This window comes from Zootoca vivipara, chromosome 12 (assembly GCF_965207765.1).
Source record: "Zootoca vivipara chromosome 12, rZooViv2.hap1.1, whole genome shotgun sequence".
NCBI classification, from domain to species: Eukaryota; Metazoa; Chordata; class Lepidosauria; order Squamata; family Lacertidae; genus Zootoca; species Zootoca vivipara.
The window spans coordinates 48,412,851-48,436,903 of record NC_142595.1 but is presented as its reverse complement, the minus strand read 5'-3'; the positions used below and the strand labels follow the sequence as shown (position 1 = coordinate 48,436,903).

The 24,053-nt window shown below is 45.7% G+C and overlaps 1 protein-coding gene across 2 annotated transcripts in view; it reads right to left on the bottom strand.

The window, feature by feature from the left end:
• The window catches only part of CPNE6 (copine 6), a 35,200-nt gene extending 14,584 nt beyond the window's left edge, over window positions 1-20,616 (bottom strand). The window contains exons 1-7 of one of the 2 annotated variants that reach the window (XM_035135031.3): window positions 20,027-20,616; window positions 13,805-13,965; window positions 9,778-9,966; window positions 7,501-7,575; window positions 5,399-5,473; window positions 4,141-4,224; window positions 990-1,079 (exon numbers count right to left, since the gene is read on the bottom strand). In XM_035135031.3, the coding sequence (XP_034990922.3) occupies window positions 990-1,079; window positions 4,141-4,224; window positions 5,399-5,473; window positions 7,501-7,575; window positions 9,778-9,966; window positions 13,805-13,965; window positions 20,027-20,297 (945 nt within the window). In that variant the 5' untranslated portion in view covers window positions 20,298-20,616. Of the gene's footprint in view, window positions 1-989; window positions 1,080-4,140; window positions 4,225-5,398; window positions 5,474-7,500; window positions 7,576-9,777; window positions 9,967-13,804; window positions 14,095-20,026 lie in introns of both variants that reach the window. The other variant, XM_088656253.1, reaches the window with a different exon arrangement.
• Window positions 20,617-24,053: the final 3,437 nt, after the last annotated feature.

The following is a 24,053-nucleotide window of genomic DNA, read 5'->3' as shown; positions in this document are numbered from 1 at the left end:
TGGACTGGCCCATGGCTGAAAAGGGTTGCTGACCCCTACACAATACTGACAGAATGCTAACATGTTAATTTAAGTTTAATTTTAATTGAATGGTCTTTGCTCAGCCAAGCTTACTCAAACATTCCTAAGCATATGGACTTAAGTTCAATGGGTTCTAAGCCCCTGGGGAAGTGTGCTTAAGATGGTAATAATAATAATAATAATAATAATAATAATAATAATAATAATAATTTTATTTATAGCTGTCCCACACCTGGAATCATGAATGCAACATACAGAAACATGCACACACAGAGAGAGTCCAGCCATTATTTATTATTATTATTATTACTTACTATTATTTATTCAATTTATATGCTTCACTCAATCAAAGTATCCCAGGGTGGTATACAACACCATGCCACCTTATATCCTAAGCTTGCCATATGTCGGGAAAATTCCTGACAAGTCCTGGTTTTCGGGCATAAAACTGGCATCAGGGAGGAATTTTGCCCAATTGGCAAAATGTCAGGGAAAACCCAAATGCATGGTTTCCAAAAAAAAAAAAAAAGCTCAACGGGTGTCAGGAATCTCACTTTTTGAAATATGGCACCCCATTACACCCATGTGTGTGTGTGTGTGTGTGTATAATAAAAATAAAAGTAACATTATTTTTACCCCGAGTGCCTGGGTCCCAATGTGCCCCTCTTTCCCCGTAGGTCAGGCATCCCCAAACTGTGGCCCTCCAGATTTTTTGGCCTACAACTCCCATGATCCCTAGCTAATAGGACCAGTAGTCAGGGGTGATGGGAATTGTAGTCCAAAACATCTGGACTACAACTCCCATGATCCATAGCTAACAGGACCAGTAGTCAGGGATGATGGGAATTGTAGTCCAAAACATCTGGAGGGCCGCACTTTGGGGATGCCTGCTGTAGGTCCTTGACCCCCTGCTCTAACCCCCACCCCTTTGACTCTCCTGAAGTTCCCGCGCTCCAGAGGAAGCTCACTCGGATGCTTTTTCCCGGATCGCAGCTGCACAGGGACTGCAGGGAGACACGGAAAGGTTGCCATCGGGGGCTCAGGTTGTTCTTCACCACCTGGTGCATGATGGGAAGGGAAACACACAAAAATCAAGTAGATCCACAAACTGATCCCAAAGACGTTCCCACCCCGCCTGCCACTCCCACCCCACAACTTCCTCTCCCCCAAATGGATCTTTGCTCTCCTGCCCAGGCCAGCATAAAACGACAGGGCCTTTTTGGTAGCTGCACCAAAATTCCAGGATACCCTTCCCAGAGAGTTCTGTTGAGCCAGCCTTGGCAGGATGTTTTGGTTTGGACCTTGGGACTCTTATCTTGCATGAAGCAGCTTGCTTATTAAAAAAGATCTTTAGGTACACCTTTTATATAAAAAAAAGAAAAACCCAGAGGCATTTGTATTAGGAATGGTTGGAGAGGACATTAAAAAGGAAGATCAGAAATTCTTCCTGTATGCCGCAACAGCAGGAAGACTACTCCTCGCACAGAGATGGAAACAACAGGATATTCCGACAATTGAAGAATGGAAGCAGAAAGTATTAGAGTATGCGGAAATAGTAAAGCTATCTGGAAGAATCCGACAGCAGGACGATGAGAAATTCCAAAAAGAATGGTCCAAATTTATGGTATACTTTCAGAAAACTGTACATAAATAAAGACACTCACAGGACTGAAATAAAACTCATAATGTTTATTGTAAACATCTGTTTAGACCTTATTAATGCTGTAATATAATAAGGATTGTATGTTTAAAGTATAATACAAAAATTTATTAAGGAATTATAGACATTTATAGAATGTATATATAGTAAATACACTTAAGTAAGAGTAATGTAGAGAAGGCAGAAGAGGGGTGGAGGGAAGTTAATTCAGATAAGAAGATATAGATTTTAAGGAGAATAATATTTAAGGAGAATATTGTTAAGATATTTAAGATATTTGAAGAAGAAAAAATTATTTGGGGTGGAAAGAGAAGCAGCTTGCTTAAGCTCTGTATCTTGCTGGGTGATTGCCATGAACATTTTGAGCGTACCAAATTGCTTCTAGTCCTTATTGTTGTACACTGAATCTGCAAAACCGGCTCTGTTACGAGCCCCCAAAATACTGTATTTACTCAAATGTAATGCGCACCTCTTTTTTGGCTAAATTACAAATCGTAAATTAAGGTGCGCATTAGATTCGATGCTACATTTGCATTGGCCAGCAAATCCTTTTTTCGTTTCAAGGTTCTGAAAATTCAGGCGTGCATTAGATTCGATGGTGCCTTAGACTCAAGTAAATACGGTACTTGTTCTGCATTTGCAAGAAATCAACCTTTTTGTGTGCTGGAATGAGCACTTTGGAACCAACTGCTTATTGATGTCAAGCAGGTGCATTGACTGTAGTTTTTAGAAATATTTTCGCCTAGGCATGCCTAACCAAACACGTAGATGTCGACATGTTTCAATCCCATTTGTTTGTTTGTTTATTTCATATACTGCCCTTCACCCATAGATCTCAGGGCTGTTCACAGCATAAAAAAACCAAACCAAGATTAAAACACTGTTTACAGTTCATTTTAAATTATCTCTCTATGTGTTGTTAACTATTTCTGATCGATACCTTTAATATTTCTTGTAAACTGCTTAAGAGGTTTGTGTACAATCAAGAGGTTCGTGGATTTTGTTAAGGAAAATAAAATAAATACTTGAGTGAAAATCCTTGTGGGGAAACTGCGGTACAAACTGAGATAATATAAACCAGCACCTTCAGTAACAATCACCTTAGCCATGTTGCTGCCGCTGCTATTGTTTTGCAAATGTTTGCCAACTTACTTAAGAAGGCCTGCTGTATACAGCCAGGCCCTACGTTACAACCGCATCTGTTCCAACTCTACAGACAGAGAATCTCACCTAAGAGATCTACAGCAAACCTTTTTAGAACTAAAATACCCACCTGATGAAGTTAAACAACAGATCAACAGAGCCAGACTGATACCTAGAGAGAACCTGCTGCAAGACAGACCCAAAAAAGAAAATAACAGAACACCACTAGTTATCACATACAGCTCCCAAGTTAAAACAGTACAGCGCATCATCAGAGATCTACAACCTCTCCTAGACAATGACAGCTCTCTTTCTCAAGCTCTGGGAGGAAGACCTTTCATTGCCTACAGACAGCCACCCAATCTTAAACAACTCCTCACCCATAATAATACAACCACCAGACTTAACATGGACACTGGTACCAGAGCCTGCAATAAACCCAGATGCCAACTTTGCTGCCACATACACCCGGACAACATCATTACTGGCCCCAACAACATCCAACATACCATCTCAGGACTATTTAATTGCTCATCCTCAAACATTGTGTATGCCATCAAATGCCAACAGTGCCCTTCAGCTCTCTATATTGGACAAACAGGCCAAACCCTATGCCAAAGGATAAATGGACATAAATCTGACATCAGGAATCACAAGACAGAGAAACCAGTAGGAGAACACTTCAATCTCCCGGGACATTCTATACAAGATCTCAAAGCAGCTGTTTTATTACAGAAAATTTTCAGAAACAGACAGGAAAGAGAAGTTGCTGAATTGCAACTCCTTAGCAAGCTTAAAACCATGGAACCACCTGGGATGAACAGAGACATAGGATTCTTATCTCATTATACATGATCAAGCTTTCCTTAGCACCTCAGCCCTTGCCCTCCCTGCAAGACCAATTGCAGTCATTAACAGTCGTTAACAGTCATCAACAGGTTTACCACTCCTATCAGCCCATCACCCATTCCCATCACCCCCACCCCCCACCCTCTCACTATATATAAGGGTCTGGTGACTTCTGTTTCAGTGTATCTGAAGAAGTGTGCATGCACACGAAAGCTCATACCAAAATAAAAAAACTTAGTTGGTCTTTAAGGTGCTACTGAAGGAATTTTTTTATTTTGTTACACTGAGCTAGATGGACCAAAAAGGCGGGGGGGGGGGAGAAGAGACATTAAAAATGATTAAGCATTAATAGAATTAAAACTGCATATACAGAACAGAACCAGCCCCCTCATTAAAAGCAGCCAGTTCCTAATACTCCCCTTTAGTCCTCCTCCGCTAAGCATGCCATGCAGCCCATAATAGCTCACCTCTGTCCTCCAGACCAGGTGTTCTTTCTCGCTGCTGTTGACCTTATAGATCTCCAGGAAAGGATCGGATTTGCTGAAGAAATCCTACAAGGATCAGAGAGAGGATTCAATCGTCTGAATGCTATGGGGCAGGAAGGGGCTGAGGTTCTGCTAGGAATGGGGGGGCTTAATCAGTCAAATTCAGTTTCTATCAGCTTCTCATTTTTCCAGTCTTATATTCATTTCTCCAGATTTCCACACCAGCTTTCCTTCCTTTTTAAAAGACTTTATTAAAAAAAAAATTGAAAGTACAAACGAAAAATGAAACGGAGGAAAACAGATGCAGAGGCTGAGTCATTAACATAACCAGCTTAAGACAGCTTGATAACGAGGCATACTGATAATCTTAATTATTTCTTTCTCCTTTATGTTTACAGTGTTTCAAGGATTAGCTCAAAAGGTCCATGGTCTAGCATGCATCAAGGGTGGGGGGGGGGGAGGAAATATCCTTTATGCTTATTTAAATCAGTAAACACATCGATTCAGTTTGTGATTTTTTAAAAAAGTGTCCTCATGAACATTCATCAGGATTTAATGTGACTTTATGCAAATATACCTAACAGATGACCAAATCTCCCCCTTTCTCTACTTCCACATCTAGAAATGCATTATTGATAAGATAATCCTTTCTATTGGACCAACCCCAAACACCTCAAAAACGTTGCCAGCTTCCAGGTTCCACAAAGCTCTGCTCTGTGTGATCTGCCTTATAGCTTTAGTCTGTGATTTCAGCTTGTGATTTCAGCTTGTGGAAGCTAGCCAGGGCTGCATACCTAGCCTAGCATCCCATCCTCGTTGCCAGACGCCAGTGAAGTGTAGGTGGGTTCCCACAAGGCAAGACACAGTGATAACAGCAGGAACCTTTACTGAACTACGTAACTGGGAAACAGAGACAAAGCAACTACCTATATACATTTCTGAAAGCCTAGGCCACTCCCCCTCCCAACGTGATTGGCTGTCTAAACTTCCACACTGCGAATCACGACTCAAGAGTTCAAGGGCCAATGGCAGAGGCCCAAACCCTGAAATGTTCTGCGATTGGACATCGTGTATCGAATCAGAACACGGGAGCTCAGAATCCTTAGTCCAGACTCAAGCTCAGGCAAACACAGAATACACTGAATACATAAGACTCGCTTCCTCAAAGCAAAGAAAAGTTCAGTGGAACTCGAAAAGCCACTTTTTTGTGTGTAAGACTAGCACTTTGGTTTTTGCCTACCTTGTCGTCCAGCTCCTGCCCATGAAATTCCAGTTGCACAAACTCGTTGGTTCTGGAGACCTCCTCCGCTTCAATCTGCGGCGATAAAAGTCCCAGGTGGATAAACACCTCCAAGCGTTCATTCTGTTTTCTTGAACACAGGCCTTCTGACTACCATAAAAAAACTTGCGGCGTGCCAAATGCCCCCCCCCAAACCCTGGCCCTGTTCCCCCTCCCCATAGACTGTGCTTAAATATAGGAGAGTTGCCGTATACCCATGTTCAAAAATTCAGCGGCTGACCTTTAGTCAGTCACCATCTCTCAGCTAACCTACCTTGCAGGGTTGTTGTAAAGGAGGGAAATGAGGGAGGAGGGGGCATGATCTCCTTTGGGCGCAGGCTATCAGCGTAAAGCAAAACAAACAAAGCGCACCATGAGCAGGCTATCCTGGCTCCGGAAATCACAGCAGGTGATTCCAGAAGGCTCGTGTAAGTAAGCCAAGCTGCAGAGGTGGGTGGAAATTGAGGTTATGGCCAGGCAGCCAGGGCAAAAACTCCTTCGGACTTCAAGGCACCGGATTCACCCAGCTGATTTATATTCCTATATTCCATTCCTGCCCATATTGACGAACGGCTGCTGAACTCGTCAATTTGCATGCCACTTATTGCCAAGACAGGTGAGTAGTTTCCACGTTTAATAATAATAATAATAATAATAATAATAATAATAATAATAATAATAATTTATTTATACTCCGCCCATCTGGCCCCCACCAATCTGATGAGAATTCAATGCCCAGGATTTATGTTATGTTGGGAGGCCAGATTTTATGTTGGGGGGAGGCAGGACAACCCCCTGTCATTATCCTCTGTCCGGCTCTCTCTAGCAGATTTGGAACCAAATGTCTCAACAACAGTTGTTTTTAATTACAGTACTTCCTTTTGATCTCAAGCGCTCTGAAGAATCTGTCAAAATCTTTCTGCAATTTCTACTTTTAGTTGAGTGTTTTAATTTACTTACTTGATTTAGGGGGGCAGCTGCCCCCCTGCTCCCCTGACTATGCCCAGGACACCCATAATTAAAATACGCAGTAAAGAAATCCCATCGAAACATTAAAATATATAGTTTAAATGTGCAATAGATAGACTGGGGGGACTTGCACTGAGGCGATGCGAATGTTCTGCCTGTGGAGTATTACGTCGACAGCTGGCAAATGCAGATGTGCCAGCCGGACCCACAGTAAGAAGCGCAACCCTCCTGGTGCGCTGGAACATGGATGTTTAGCTCCTTGGGCCTCCAGCGGGGAGAGAAAGTGCTGTAGCTCAGGGGTAGAGCCTCTGCCTTGAATCCCCAACAGCACCTGCAGGCAGGGCTGGGACAGACTCCTGCCAAAAATCCCAGAGAGCTGCTGTCAGTCAGTGTGTGCAACATTGAGCTAGCTAGATGGTCTGGTTCACGATCAAGCAGGTTCCTGCATTGGCTGGGAACTGCCTAGTTTCTCGACAGGAGTTGGCTAAAAAACCCCCACGCTTCCCAAGTCCTTGGAAACGCAACGGCAAGGCTTTGCAAAGTTCATCGTTCAGCACTTCCCGAGTGTCCTGGTCCAAGCTCCTTTGCGACACCCCTGCAAGGTTGGCCAGTCTGGTAAACAAACGCAACACCATAAGTGAAGCCCTGCCCCTTTCTGACAGTAAGAGTTGCTTGACAGTGGAACGGTCTCCCTGGGGAGGTTGTGGGCTCTGCTGCCTTGGAGGTCCTTAAGCAGAGGTTGCGTGGCCGTCTGTCATTCCTGCACTGTTGTGATTCCTGCATTGCAGGGGGTTGGACTAAAGGATTATTGGGATCACTTTGAACTCTACAAATCTGCGATTCTATAACTATAACCCTAGTGGACTCCAGAGAGCCAATCACACCCTGTACATGCTCAGGAGCACTCTTGTGACCCGCAGATTCTGAGGCTGACGTTTAGACACGGAAAATAGGCTCCCTCCTGGCTCTTCGTCTCCTGCCTCTCCTTTGAGTGTCTTTGTCCTTCCTTGTCCCTCAACAGGCTCTCCCATCCTCTTCCCCACCCCACCCACACCCCCGCCTGCTCGCCCGCCCTGAAAAGGGGATTTTTGTACCGTGATGGTTGACTTCTCCACAATGTCTCCACTTGTCAGCTGCAGCTGCTTTGTGACCTTGGTCTGGGAGACAATCTGGGGAGCCGCAGTTGAGTTGCAGGCAGGCAGACAGACAGGCAGGCAAGGAAGGAGGGAAGGAGGGCAAAGAATTAATTGTGCTTCAAGGGAAGGAGGAGAGGGACATGTTTATTTGCTGATTTAAAATGTTTAAAATGTATACACTGCTTGGCCAAAGCGGTTTACGAAAGAAGATAAAAACCATAAAATCAGGAAATAGTCTTAATGCGTTAAAACATTGGAGAAGTTAAAAACACTAAACAGATTAAAAATCCACATCAGCTGCTGATGAAGAGAAGGGGAGAAAGAGAGAGGGAAGGAAGGACGGTAGAAGGAAGGAGGGAGAGGGAGAGGGAGAGAGGGAGGGGAGGGGAGGGGAGGGGAGGGAGGGAGGGAGGGAGGGAGGGAAGGAAGGAAGGAAGGAAGGAAGGAAGGAAGGAAGGAAGGAAGGAAGGAAGGAAGGAAGGAAGGAAGGAAGGAAGGAAGGAAGGAAGGAAATGAGAAAGGAAATGAGGGAGGGAAAATAAAGAACAAAAAGGTAGGTGGAAAGAGTCTTCCTGTCCCAAATTACAGGGTTTTCCAGACTGTTGCTGTTTTCAGGTGAGACTTGGATCGTATACCAACAAATTCAGCTTGTAGAATTAATATTGGTTAATATTAATATTAATATCCCACCGTCAGACTTCTTGTAGTAATGAAAGTGATGGGAAAATGCACTGGAAACTGTGGGATTAATGAATAGCTGGCATCATCTGACTTCCTGCAAATGTCGTACAAGCAAATTTGGATGAACGCTCAATAAACAGGTCCACAAACGACCACATGCATATGGCAAGAGGGTTCAAAAACCTAGCATACAATTTAGCTCCCTGGAAGTTTCCACTTTCCTTTTTTTAAAAGTCATCCAACAAATTTCTAGTCCTCGTGAGTGGCTAGCACACTGCACTTCGTCCGGAGCCTAAGGGCAATTGTTATTACTGTATTGTTATTTATTAAATCCGTATGCCGCCCATCAGCCGCAGATCTCGGGGCGGTTCGTAAAAAAACAAGCCACATTCCCAAGAAGAGTTTAAATATGCAGAAACCTTTGTGGGTTTATTCTAGATTATCAGCTGGACATTGCATTAGCTGTCCCCCCTAATGTTTAAACTATTTAGAAGGAAGTCAGCAAGGTAAAGCTATGGACATCATAAATCCATCAGAAATCCTTTATCCAAAGGCTTGGGGACACCAGAAGTCTAATACCGTAGATCGGATTTTAGTAAGGGAAGTATTGGAACACTTAAATATTGCTCAGCTAACAGCCACACTTAAGGGACCCAGGTGGCTCTGTGGGTTAAACCACAGAGCCTAGGGCTTGCTGATCAGAAGGTTGGCGGTTCGAATCCCTGTGACGGGGTGAGCTCCCGTTGCTCAGTCCCAGCTCCTGCCAACCTAGCAGTTCGAAAGCACGTCAAAATGCAAGTAGATAAATAGGAACCGCTACAGCGGGAAGGTAAACGGTGTTTCCATGTGCTGCTCTGGTTTGCCAGAAGTGGCTTTGTCATGCTGGCCACATGACCTGGAAGCTATACGCCGGCTCCCTCAGCCAATAATGCGAGATGAGCGCGCAACCCCAGAGTCAGTCACGACTGGACCTAATAAATAAGTGGAACCTAGTAGCTGATTATATCAAAATTCAATTGGGAATTTCAGAACAGGAAATGGATTATCTGTGTTTAGCAAGGCCTCAAACCAAAGGAAAAGCGGAAAGCTTTAAACAAAACGGAAAACAAGTCAGACACCTTTTGAAGCCTCTGCTCCAACATATCGAACACTATTTCGATCATTTATTCTAACTCCAAAATAGTAACATGATTAAATTTTACACACGTTTTGAAAACCAACTCTTTAACTATTGGCATTCTCAAAACCTCGGACACGTCTATTGTGCCTCGGCTGCCCAAAATGACGCTGCCTATTAAAAGTGAAGCAAGCAAACCGCGTGGCGAAACTTGAAAGCCTCGTTATCGCCGCATTTGGTTGCCGGAGCAAGCAAAGCCCACGAGTTTCCCCAAGTGCCCCCCCCTCCCAGCAGATGACATTGCTGCTCCTGCTGTCCCTTCCCCACCCACTCACAACCTTTTGGAGCAATCCTAATTAATAGACATTTGGGCCTCTACTTCCCAAGAGTACAGCGAGAGAAAGGTTTAACCCCCCCCCGGGTCAAACCAGCCTTACCTGGCCTAAGGTGCACTCGATGGTGCCCAGGAGGACCCCTGCTTCGGACCCCAGGTCTTCAGCTCTCTCCCCATCAGCATCAAAGACGTCGAACCTCAAGATCTGCATCTCTTCAAAAAAGTAGTCCAGGGCAAATACATGGTCAAAGACGGGGTTCTGGGAGCCGCGGAGGACCTCGGAGCACCCCACCTGGGAGGAGAGGCAGAAAGGGGGCAGGAGGGAGTTTCGGGAGGAGGTTTTGCAGGGGGTTGGACTAGATGAGCCCTGGGGGTCCCTTCCAACTCTGCCTTTCTATGCTCCTTTGATTCTACGAGGCTAAGCACTAAAGGAAGCAGGTTTCTTATAAAATTGACCTTCAGGCCAGGCTCCTGCCAATCCGGGGCATTTCCAAGGTGTTGGACTACAAATCCCATCAGCCTCAGATTGGAAGAGGCTGACGTAGGGCTTATCCCCCTCTTTCCTTTTGTCCCGCTGACGCTTCATGTCCGAGTGTGGGGTTTTGTGTGGGTTTTCACGGGGGAAGCTCTGGAGCCCTCAAAAGAGGGGGGCTTGGACAGAGAGCTTTAAATCACTGATCGTCCTGGAAAGAGCAGAGGGAAGGTTAGTTTGGATAAGCTCTTAGCTAGAAATGGAAAGCCGTTTGAAAAAATTATCCGTAGCTGCTGTTGCTTCTTCTTCTTCTTCTTCTTCTTCTTCTTCTTCTTCTTCTTCTTCTTCTTCTTCTTCTTCTTCTTCTTCTTCTTCTTCTTAAATTAATATTTTATTAGAAGAATTTCATTCGTAAAACAAAAGAGTGATAAAAAAGAAAAAAGTGAATGAAAGTATAAATGAAAGAATAACGCTCAATCACATTTCCGTACATTCGTATACAGGTGTGCCTGGTCTTATTATCCTAGTACAGATATATTTATTAGTAACCTAATGGATTCAAACTACAAGAAAGAAGATTCCACCTAAACATTAGGAAGAACTTCCTGACAGTAAGAGCTGTTCGGCAGTGGAATTTGCTACCAAGGAGTGTGGTGGAGTCTCCTTCTTTGGAGGTCTTTAAGCAGAGGCTTGACAGCCATCTGTCAGGAATGCTTTGATGGTGTTTCCTGCTTGGCAGGGGGTTGGACTGGATGGCCCTTGTGGTCTCTTCCAACTCTATGATTCTATGATATTCTGTGTATAGTCATTCCAAATATCACTATATTTATCCAAAGAAAGTCTGCGTCTATAGGCAGTCCATTCATATATTGCTAAGATTGTCATATTGTCAAGCCGTTGTTTTAGGGAATCATCTCTCTATTCTTCCAGTTCGTCAGAAATTTTCCGTAGCCAGTTAACATGTGATTCGGCTGCTGTTTCGAACTGATTTAACTTGTATTTATTCCCTGTTTGTGTCATCTTTCGTCCAAGGAGTTCAAGGCAGCTTTTAAAAGCAATAAAATAATAAAAATGCTATAAGAGTTAACTATCTATTAACCTCTCCCCAGTACAAAAATTTTCACTTAAATACTCATCCATGAGTAAATTTCATCCCAGTAGCTAATCAGCTTTCTTCCAATGTGATTCTTGAAAATGGTGTTGCTTCTCTTTGCTATCATTTTTTAAAATTGCTGATGTTACAGATATAATCACAAAAAAGGGTGAAAAAAGGATCAAAAAGGATGTTTACAAATCAATTCCTGCTTTCAGATAGCAATGGTTCAAATCTGTGCTTTGTATTGTTGTGGTTTTCTTTCTGATGAAATCTGCTCCGAGTGCTTTATAAGCAGAAGGTCAAGATGATGCTGATAATATTTTTATTTTTATTAATTTCATAATATTTACACACCGCTTGACCGTTGAAAAACGCACACACCTCAAAGCAGACACAAAGAACAAACTTCTCTGCGAAAACAGTTAAAAACTATTTAAAACCTGAAAAATTAAAATTAAAATCAGATTAGAACACACACCAGCATTCTAATGTTTAGAATGACTTTGTCGGAAATAGAGAATGGACAGCGTTTGAATGTATATTGTCAAATTGCTTTAAAATGATAATTATGGAAAGACAGGAATATACATGTTAAATAACAACTGTATGAAGTAGCGGTGGAAGTTGTAACTTACCTTAGAGGACTCTATACAATGTCCTCGTTCTCTTCTTCTTCTTTCCTCTTCTCTCCTTTGTTCTCTTCTTATCTCTTTTTATTTTTATTTTCTTTTTTCTTCTTCTTCACTGTTTTATTTTCTTATTCTCTTTTATCTATTTCTACCTTAGGTATTTAGGTAACAGCAAGTGTGTAATAAGTCACAAAGTCATAATAGCTTATGTTTAGTTTATTCATTATGCAATAACGTTTTGTTCTGTATTGATGTTTTTTGTTTTGCTTTTAAAGCGAATTTATCAATAAAGGTTTTTAAAAAAATAAAAATAAAAATAAAAAAGAACACACACCAGCATTCTAAATATTTGGGTAGGCTTGCTGAAACAAAAATGTTTTCAGCAGGTGCCGAAGAGAGTACAGGGAATGCACCTGGCGGATATCAAGTGGCAAGGAGTTCCCAAGTACAGGTGCTGCCACACTAAAATCTTGATTTCTGACAGATGCGGAACAGGTCGGATGTTTCACCTGTAGCAATAACAATTCTGTAGATCGAAGAGGTCAAGTCGTTGCGTGTGGGGATAGGTGCTCTTGCAGGTAAACGGATCTCAAGTGTTTTCTATCCTAAACGTAACCCTTTGAACTTGGCCAAGTAGCGAATTGACTACCAGTGGCAGATCTCTGAGCGCAGGTGCTATATGCTGACAAGGCCTCACTCCCGTCAGCAATTGTGCTGCAGTATTCTGCACTGACTGCAGCTTCCGAATCATATATTATTCCTATTGGTACTTGTGGCATTCCTGCAGCCACGGAATAGATGTTTAGTGGGGCTTGCAAAAGTGCTTGATCTGCAGATCGGAGTGGTTGAGTGGACGTGTGTGCAGTTTACACATTGGGAAACGGAAACATCAGCCATGCACTGGTGAGGAATCGTAAATCATAGAATTGCAGAGATGGAAGGGAACCCGAGGGTCATCTAGTCTCACCCACTGCAATGCTGGAATCTCACCGAAAGCATCACACTCTGGGATAGCTCAGTTGGTAGGTCATGAGACTCTGAATTTCAGGATCATGGGTTCGAGCCCCATGTTGGGCAAAAAAGATTCCTGCATTGCAGGGGGTTGGACTAGATGCCCTTTGGGGGTGCCTTCCCACTCTATGATTGTATGACTGGTGGTCAGAATCGGGAGTCTGGAGGAAACCCCACAAGGTTTGCAGATAATATTAAGCGGGAGGGAAAGCACAGAGAGACGTTTAAACAGGAAGCCCTGCACACTGCAACAAAGTGTTACAGTTCCCACTCATCACATACATTTCTCTGATGAAAATAGGGATATCCCATTCCATCATGATAATTTTAGTATTTATACCCCACACATCTTACTGGGTTGCTCCAGCCAGCTTCTGGGCAGCTTCCAACATATATAGAAACATAATAAAACATTAAACATTTTTTTAAAAAAACAAAAACACCTTCTCTATACTAGTTTGCCTTCAGACGGCTCAGGGGTCGGATAGCTCCATACCCTCCAATGAAAATAGGGACATCATTCTGAAAGAAATCAGCCCTGAGTGCTCACTGGAAGGACAGAGGCTCCAATACTTTGGCCACCTCATGAGAAGAGAAGACTCCCTGGAAAAGACCCTGATGTTGGGAAAGATGGAGGGCACTAGGAGAAGGGGACGACAGAGGACGAGATACTTGGACAGTGTTCTCGAAGCTACTAAAATGAGTTTGACCAAACTGCGGGAGGCAGTGGAAGACAGAAGTGCCTGGCATGCTCTGGTCCATGGGGTCATGAAGAATCAGACACGACTAAACGACAACAAAGGGAAAGCGGGACATTCCAGGATCAAATCAGAAACCGGGACAGCTTCTCTAAATCAGGGATGTCCCTGATATGGACCCCCGGAGGGTCTGTCACCAGCCCAGTCGAAAGTGGCGCTCTTACCTCACTCCATTGTCCAGCACTGAGCAGGTGAAGAACCAGGCAGGGGTCCGGCTTGACGGCATCCCCACGTTCCGACAGGCTCCAGCAGGAAACTCTGAGCTCCACTCGGCTGGCGCCCAGGGCCACGGGTTGAGAGTCGACCCCTTCCGACATGGCGGGTCCTGGGTGGGGTCAAGGGGTCGAAGGGAGCAGAAAGGAGGGAGGGCAGAAGGGGAAGAGATTGGCGGGCGGATGGACACAAGCAGAAGGATATTGCTTAACGGAGCAGGGTGGGTGGGGAATGAATGGAACTGGGAGAGGTCCGAGCGAAGGAAGGGGAAAATAAGAAAGGGAAGGAATGAAAGATGCCCAGATCCTCATGGAAGAGCTGAATGGTCAATTGCACCCATCCAGAATGGCAGAGCTCAGTTTCTAGAACAGGCATCCCCAAACGCGGTCCTCCAGATGTTTTGAGACTACAACTCCCATCATCCCTGACCACTGGTCCTGTTAGCTAGGGATCATGGGAGTTGTAGGCCAAAACATCTGGAGGGCCGCAGTTTGGGGATGCCTGTTCTAGAATCTAGCGAAAAAGGGGCCTTGTGTCAATCAGGAAATATCTTCCACCTAGTCTGCCTACCCCTAAAAGATATTCCTGGCTTGTGGGGTGGGGGGAAACTCTGCAGTCCCGCCCCCCCCCCCCCCAGTGAGAGAAACGGGCTCTTCGCCTGATCAGTCAGAAAGGCCTTCTTTCCATTTCTGTTCAAATCCTTCCCCACAGCTGAGCTTTTGAGGCAGAAGACAGATGCCTTTGGGAACCCCAGCACATAGCAAAATTACAAACCGAGATAGAAGTTCAGAAAAAGTCTCAAAATTCTGTTTTGGGTAGTGCCAGGCCTCTTCAGAGGTGTGGGCAATCAAAAAATGGTGCTGTTCCCCTGCCAAAAAAGGAGGGTTGAAGTTGCATATAAGAGTCTCTGAGTGGGACGGAGGTCCAATCTGAGGGGGCGCTAAAAGGAGAGGGTGCTAGGAGTCAAACAAAGGTAACACATCATTTCGCCTGGGGCAGATTTGGCAACGACTTAAGGGTGGCACTCTGTGTGTGCTCAGAGGTCTGAGCAGAGAAATGGCACTGAAAAAAGGCTTCTAGTTTTTCAAGTCGAGGAGTGTTAAGGAGATTCCTGCTGCCCCACTGCCCCAGCCTGCCCCCTCCCTTCACCATCTGCCCTGCTTCCAGCTCTGGATGCAGAATTTTGGGAGGAAAATATATATTGACACGTTCCAAACTGGCAGGGGAGCTTCTGGGACCAAATGGAGCTGAGTCAGCTCTTCCCCCCCCCCCAGCCCTGATTTATTACACTGCGGCCTGGACGACTGGTTTGGCTCCCACTAGGGACCTGAGTCAGGTCAAAAGCGAGATGCTCCAGCCTGTGTGGGGAGGAGCAGAGAGCCACAGGGGGGGGCAACGGCGAGAGGGACATCTGAGCAGACACCGTGGGTCTAGTTTCAAGTAGACCTTTGCATTTGTAAAAGGAACACACACACACACTCATAACAACGCGAAGACTCAGTGGCTAGTGGGCTTGGCTGGCCAGACGGAACCCCCAGGTTTAGAAGCAGTCTATCCCTTAACGGTTCCAGAACAGCAGAGGGTTGCTGTTGCCTCCCTGTCATGCTCGGCTGTCCGCTATGGGGAACAGGATGCTGTAACTGTAACAAGCAGGCCTTGGATCTGATCCAGCAAAGCTCGCTCGGAGCCTGCACTGATGCACCGCAGCCAGGCTCAGCAGAAAAGAGAGAAGGGGAAATTGTGCCCGTCGAGTATTTCCTGGAAAAGGTTTTACGGATGCTGCGACGTGCATTAATGCGCCCGGGACCAGCGCTTTGCTCCAGCGCTCAGGTTCTGTGATAAGGGAACCTCGGCTGCACGAAAAATGTCCTGGGTCATTTCCTGGCTCGCTGCCTCTTCTTCCTGCTCAGCTCCCCATGTCCTGCTTTTCCAAATGCATGAAGATTTTGGTGTCTGTGTATTTTTGGGTGTGTGTGTGTGTGTGCTGTACCACATGGCTAACTGCACACCGATTTGGTGTACAAGAGAGAGAGATCTCCGCCCAGTTCAAAACCCCTTCCTCGCACGACAGTGGCTGACAAAGGATTTAAACAGAAAGAACCACAGCACTCTCTGATAGTTTTTATAATTTATTGCACTGATATCCCACCTTTTTCTCAAGGCGGTGTGCATCGTTCTCCTCATTTGACCCCCACAACAGCCCTGCGAGGTAGGTCAGACTGAGAGGAAGGGATGGCCAAGGTCACACAGCGAGCTTCACGGCAGAGTGCAGGTCTGAGCCCTGGTCTCCCGAGTCGCAGTTCAACACTCTAACCATTACACCCAACAACCCTGTTGTTCATCCACACTGACGTTCTCTCTCGTTTCAGGCCTCAGTGTGGTTTGGGTGGTTAGAGCATTGGAAGAGGCCCTCAGAGACCAGGAGCTCGGATACACACTCAGCCACAAAGCTCACTGGGTGCCCTTAGGGCAATTGTTGCCTTTCAGCCTACCCTTCAGGGTTGTTGTGAATATGAAACAGGGAGAGGCAGCTGAAGCTCCTTGGAAGAGAAGTGGGATAAGAATGAAGTGAAATGTTTACGTAGTATTTCGAGAGAGTGAATCACTCCGAACTCAGATACCCCAAGGAAGTAGAGCGAGACCTGTGCATAGCCCCATTTCATTCTGCAAAGTATGTGAGGGGGGGGGGAACTGAGGAGCACCTCTGTCCACTTCTGCATGAGTCCCTGTTCTGGCATGACTCCTCAGGGTGAAGAGGAAATTGAATGATCCGAGCACACGGCCAGAACTGCTTCCCCAGCCCCCACCTCCTTAAGCAATGTCGATTTCCCTCTGAGCAAAGGTTACAACATTTAGGTGGTTTATATATATATATATATATATATATATATATATATATATATGTGTGTGTGTGTGTGTGTGTGTGTGTGTGTGTGTGTGTGTGTGTGTGTGTGTGTTGGCAAGCAAGGGATATGAGATGTTCAAACACCTGCACAGTGTGGAGAAAGTGAAGGAAGAGAGCTTTTTCTTCCTCTCCCCTAAGAGTAGAAACCGGGGGTGTCCTCAAAGGAAGCTGAGCGGGACCAGATTCCGAACAACAAAAAGAATTCCTTCTTCACACAGAGCATAAGCGGTGGAACCCACGGCCACATGAAGCAGCAATGGCCGCCATATAGGATCGCTTTAAAAGAGGATTAGGCAAATTCCTGGAGGAGAAGTCTCTGAATACCCGTTGCTGGAAAACGCAGGAGGGGAGAGGGCAGTTTCTGAGGATCAACATGTCTGGAACGAAAAGACTTGTTTGGGGGCGGTTTCAGTGCTGTGGCAATCCCACAATCTGCCACTCTTAGAGGCTGGCCCAGTGTGGGATGTGTGGTTGCTCAGTTGCCTTTGGAACTGGGACCGCTTTTGGCTTTGAAGGTTCTGCCTAACTCAACAACATCAGGGAGAATTTTTTGGAAGCCTAACAGGAACAGGGCAGCCCTAGCCCATGCAGAGAGGAGAGTCTGTCAACCCTCCAAGTTTGTTGCAAGGAGGTGAATGTTCTCAATAAACATCCAAATGGCATCGCGTCTAAAGAGTTCAAGGACCAAGAGATGAGGCGTGTAGCACAGCAGGCTAAAAGCAGGTCAATTGTAGCTGCAATTGGAACTGTTTCAGTTTGGGACTGGGTGTGCAAGCTTCGGAGGGCCACAGAACGCTTTGCCAGGCTGAGTTCGTGAAAATGGAAAGGCTCCTCCGGATTGGTCCAGAGGCCTGTCAGGAGTTGCTGGGCAGCTCATGAGCCTGGCACGGCAGAGGGAGATGGTCTATAATTGTCCACCACAGCTGCCCCCCCCCATGCATAACGATCTCTTAATTTCCATTGATGCAATCATTGGAAAAATCCCATTTCCAAGGCTAGCACAACAGCTTGCGGTAGTCAATCCCATCAGTCAATCCTGGCGTTGCATGGAAAATCATTTCCCCACCCACCCCAGAATCTCCTTGCCAAAGAGCTCTGTGGAACCCCGAAGCTTGCACACACACACACACCTCTAATTATGAAATCTAGGTTAATGCCATGAAACATCATTTGACTTACTTGGTACATTTTGTAGACCAAGGAATTCCCATTTGCTGATGAAGTACACACAGCCTGGGGCAAGCTGATTACACAGCGAAGTGTGTTAGCTACATCGGAAACTGCCATACCCTGAGTCAGACCATTCATCCATCTAGAATTCTAGATCCATATTATCTACACTGATTGCCTGCAGCTCTCTGGGATTTTGGGCAGGGAACGTCTCCCAAATCTTCCTGGAGATTCCAGGGATCGAACCTGCGACCTTCTGCGCTGGCACTGAGCTACTGCCTTTCCCCAAAAGACAGGATAGATTGAGGGTATGTGACAACCCCACCAGCACTATTGAGGAACACACAAGGTGACTGACAACTGGTGGCCTGAAGGAGGCGATATCTAATGTGCCGGGACTGCACAATTCGAAGTCCAGGCACATCCTATGCAGAGGCACCAAGAGGACTAGAGACTTGAGTGTAACACAAGCTGAGGATCAGCTGGGAGAATAACTATGGCCAAGCCACACAACTCAGAATGTGGAGATATGCAGTGAAATGCAACAGCCCATGTGGAAGAAAACCACACACACACACACACACGTGTATAAGACCAACACCTGTTCAAAACCGGATGGCAGTTTGAGTGAGTGGATCAAGGGTCCAGAAAGACTCAGGTTCAAATCCTCACTCACTGGGGCGGATGCCACCTCTCAGCTTGGCCCGCCTCTCAAGATTGTTGTGCGGCTGAAAAGGCAAGGACCATGGAAGACGGGTGCACAACAAGCAATTGGAATAAGGGGCACTATGTCTCTGAGAAGCAGAGGGAGGCCACAGGTGTGGTCAGCGGAGACCCCAAAAATCACAAGGACCGACATCCGAAAGGAGGAACGATATAAAGCACACACACACAAGAGGAAGAGACCTGACAAAATGTGAAACAGACACCCCTTGTAGCTGTGCAGTGTTGTCACAAAGCACAACACCAACATGCACGAAATAGGACCCCTTTTCTGATCCTGCTGAAGGGGCACCCAGACACCCCAGGTGTTCCCAAGCAGGCCAGAAAGGTGGTAATACTTCCCTGCATTTTATTGTTGTCTGTCTCTAAAGTTCTACTGTGAGGCTCCATTTTTATTTTTATTTTTACTCTTCCAGGAGAAGGATTACGAACCCTCCCAGAATCTGTCTAATACTTTTCATATAATAATAATTATTATTTTTCAGGCCATTGCAGCTTGTCTAAGTTAAACAAAGTTTCGCCTGCAAACTCCTGCTTTCGAATCTTCGGATGATCCTGAAAGGTTTCCCTGGAGACTGAGAAGAACTAAGTGCAGTTCCACCCAGCACCGAAAGAGACTGGGACACAGGGAGGGAGGAGAGGGGAGGGGTTGTTTTCATAATCTTTCCGTGGGCAAGGAGAGAGACTCGGAAGAGGGGCGAGCAAGCCTAGTCAGGGCTCAGTTCCCGCCACACCCAGGCCAGCAACGCAGCTGAGCCCTGCCCCGCAAGGGGGGAGGGCATGCGTAACGCACATGGTTAGGATCTCCTAGAGGTGGACAGGATCGCAGTGCCGGACACACGCATGAGGCTGTAGGGTCAGGGAAGGGCTCGCACAACACCAAAACAGAGGGGAAGGTTGCACAGACATGCCCAAGTTTGTGACATACGTCACTGGCCCCAAGCAGGCGCACGAGACACGGGGGCGCACCGGCTGTGCGACGCATGACCTGACTCGTGGCCGGAGGCGGCGGGGCAGAGAAGGCGCCACAATCCAGGCAGACGCACACATAACCCAGGCACAGCCCCGTGAAAAGAGACACGCAGCCCAGAGCCTCCCCACAGGGACTCCTACGTGGAAAGGGTTTCCTCCCCACCCGAGGGGCACCCCTTCCTGGGGGAGGGGTCCCGGGACACGCACAACATCACACAGCTCTGCCAAACGTGTCGCAGCAGCGTCAGCAGCACACATCCCACCCCACAGGGCAGGGCAATGCAGAGCATCCTTTCAGCACCTGGGACAGTTCCCGGAGCATCCCTCGTGGGCGGGGGAAATGGCTTTCCTTGGGTACCACTGCAGGGCTGGCTAAGACAGCAGGAGGCGAGGCAGCTTTTACCTTGGCAGAAGGATGCAGAGGGTGGAAAGTCCTCTCGGCTCCTCTCTTCCTTTCCTTCCTCACCTGCTGAGCTGCTCTTTTCTCCCCGTAAGTCCTTGTTGTGGATCAGTCTTTTCCCCCTCCACCTCCTAGCTCCTCCGGCTGTCTCGTGCGCGCTCTCTTTTTTTGCTGCTGTCACGTTCCCTCCATCCCATGTCTTTCCCTGGCTCCTCCCCCTTCTTAGACTCCGCAGTGTAAGGGAGGGGGAGGCCACACACTCACTCAGAGCCATGCCTGGCGGTGGCAGCGGCGATGGGGCTCTGCAAGGTGGCCGAAGCTCTTAGAGGCAAAAAATAAAATAAAATTCTGGGCTTGGGACGCTCCGCGCAGGCTTGGTCGTTCCCGTGTGAAAAAAGAAAACCCACAAAATTGTTCTACAGCTGGGGGAAAGATGCAGGGGAAATAGATATATATAAGGGGAGACAGAAATGATCAAGGGGTTGGCTCACTTTCTGTGCAAGAGAAGATTCAGCGAAACCTTTGGGTGGTTTTAGGCTCCGGACATCACAGTCTTGATACGCTTCTGTTCTTTTCCTAAGGTAATATCGCTTGACTTGCATCCAGGGAGGGAGTTGATCTGCCAATTTTGGCTCGTCTCAGCTTTTCCTCCTCCCCCATTTCCCCAATCGTAAATTCAGTTCTTCACATTTCCACATCAGGATTTCTGGGTTGTTGTTTTGTTTGTTTGTTTTTAAGTCCTCATGAAAACTCACCAGCATCTTAGTGCAAATGCCTCCCAATTCTATTATGCAATTTTGCCCGTTATATACTTTTTCTTTTTTTCTTTTGCATAGCATTCCCCTTCCCAAAGTGGATGCATTTTGATCATGTTATTTAAATAAATAAAACGCATGCATTTTATTGTTTATTTAGAAAATGAATGCTTTACCCTAATAAATGCACTTTTGTGCACATTTACTGGGCTGGAGAACAGCATTGCAAAAACCCAGAGGGGTGCCAATTCTGAAGGACAACTGTGTGTATTCCGCCTGTGTGTTGTTTTGGGAAGTGGGGTTGGGCGTAGGGTTGCCTTTAAATGCTACCTGAATCCAATTCCCCCCTCCCTACCCAACCCTCCTTATATCACAATATGGCAGGGCAGCTGCCCTGCTGTGTTTTTTTGTGGGCGGGTTCTGCTCATTCTGCCGAGTGGGACTGCAGATTTATTCCCAAAAGTCCTACCCTGACGGCACCCACTGGAGATCTGTGACACTGTGCAAGGAACGGACATAAGGAGGAGAGGCAGTGTGGTGTAGTGGTTAGAGTGTCAGACAAGGGATCTGGGGGAGCAGGGTTCAAATCCCCACTTGGTCAAGCAGCTCCCTGAGTGACCTTGGGCAGCTCACTGTCTCTCCAACTAGCCTACCTCACAGGGTTGTTGGGAGGAGAAAATGGAGGCAGGAGGAGAAAACAAAGCAGGCTGCCTTGAGCTCCTTGGAGGAAAGGAAGGATATAATAATAATAATAATAATAATAATAATAATAATAATAATAGTTTTTCTCCCTCTAATAGTAGATCATTAGGCCATCCCATGAGTAAATTTAGGACAGACAAAAGGGACAAAAGACTTTTTAACAGCCGGTGGAAGAAGATTGGAAGAAATTTAAATTACATTTGAAAAAAAATATTGTGATATTTAAGATCCCTTAGGGAAGTAAATATAGACTTTCGGTGTAAATGTAGAATGTAGGTTAAGTATAGAATGTTTTAGTGCAAAAATGGTTTATTTGTAAATTGTATGGAATTGCCAAAGATGAATAGAAATGACATTCAGATGGAGGGGACTGAGGGAAGTCACCTATCGGTGTTAAGGAAAGTTATGATTAATAAGAAGTATTTTTGTGTTATTAGTTGTTTGTTTTATTTGTATGTATAAAATGAATTAAAAAAATTGAGGGCGGGGGGAGACTTTTTAACAGCACATATATTTTTTCCTGAATGGGGATTGTTTCAGATTTGCGTTTCCATATATCTGAGGCAATCCCACACAAAAAAGCTGCGCTGGGCTAATTAAGTTGCTTTCTTTACACAGTCTCCAAGCACCTACGCTCAGTGCACAAGGCTGAGCATTAATCTGACTTTGGAGAACAGACCTCCCCGTCACGCTGTGCTGATAAATTGCTGCCAGGATAGCAGGGGATAGCAATGAAAACAGCAGGGGGGGAGATCCTTCCACACAGGTTTGAGCTATGGGTCCCCTTCTGACAGCAAATCGAATTTAGAACATAATACATCTCGCAGGAAATTTCAATTACGTCCCTTAGCAAATACTCCTGAGCAAGCCTAGCCTTCGTGGGGTAAGAAGCTCCATTTGCGGATCAGTAATTTGTTAAGCAGCAGGAAGCAGAGAGAGCAGGAATAAATGGAGAGTTTTCCCCACGGAAGGATGTAGAAATCAGAGGCTCCCCCAAGGATAGGAAATGGGGCCTGTGCTTTTTAATTTGTTCATTAATAATCCAGAACCAGGGGTGAGTTGTGAGGAAGCCGAGTTTGCAGACAATACCAAATTGTTCAGGAGGGTTAAGGCAAAAAGGGATAGCGGGGAACTCCAAAAGTAACGATCTCCAGACTGGGGGAGCAGGCATGAAAATTAGAATCATAGAATCATAGAGTTGGAAGAGACCACAAGGGCCATCCAGTCCAACCCCCTGCCAAGCAGGAAACACCATCAAAGCATTCTTGACATATGCCTGTCCAAGCCTCTGCTTAAAGACCTCCAAAGAAGGAGACTCCACCACACTCCTTGGCAGCAAGTTCCACTGCCGAACAGCTCTTACTGTCAGGAAGTTCTTCCTAATGTTTAGGAATTGGCAAATGCAATTCAGTGTGAAGAAGTGGCATGTTGAGGTTATTATTATTATTATTATTATTATTTCACGTGTATGGGGTGTTAGGGGAGGGGGTAGCCCTTCTAGTAGGGGAACATGTCATGCTCGTTCTGGGGTGGTCTGCCTGCCTTTGGTCCCAACTCAGCTCTCACCTGTGGCTCCTGGAAGCTGCCAACATTTGACAGTGGCCACACCCTGGGAAAGAGCTTCAACTGGCCGGCTAAACCAGGTGTCTGCACCCCCATCCTTCTGCAATCAGGGATTATGGGCACTGTAGTCCAAAAACAGCTGGAGACCCAAGTTTGGGAAACCATTGTCTAGAGCAGGGGTAGGCAATCTAAGGCCCGGGGGCCGGATGCGGCCCAATCGCCTTCTCAATCCGGCCCGCGGACGGTCCGGGAATCAGCGTGTCTTTACATGAGTAGAATGTGTGCTTTTATTTAAAATGCATCTCTGGGTTATTTGTGGGGCATAGGAATTTGTGCATTTCCCCCCCCCCCCAAAAAAAATAGTCCGGCCCACCACATGGTCTGAGGGACAGTGGACCGGCCCATGGCTGAAAAAGGTTGCTGACCCCTGGTCTAGAGTCACCCTGTGACTTTTTACAAAAAGCAAAAACATTTCATTGAAAGAAAATAAACCAGAAAAAATGAAATAATAATAATAAAGAACAAACACATACAATATTGTGTGTGTGTGTTTTTAAAAAAACACAATTCATATTAAAACCTTAGTTTGGGATTACTTGAATCCCTCGACTTCCCTCCATGCCCTCCCCTGGTTCCCTTTTATTCTTTTCATTTATGCATGTCAAAAAAAAAATCTTAACTTCTATTTTCTTCCATTTTTAATACATTGTCTAACATGTTACAAGTGTTTTTCGAAAACCTGCTAATGTATTTACTTATGTGCATTGCTTTTGTGTATATACAATAAACGCTTCCAATTCTTCTTTATATTGTTGTCATCTTAATTTCTAGATTTCCCAAATTTTAACCATTTCAGCATATTCCATTAACTTAATTTACCAATCTTCTTTTGCTGGGACTGTACTGAGTTTAGGATTATCCTCCTCCTCCTCCTCCTCCTCCTCCTCTTCTTCTTCTTCTTCTTCTTCTTCTTCTTCTTCTTCTTCTTCTTCTTCTTCTTCTTCTTCCAT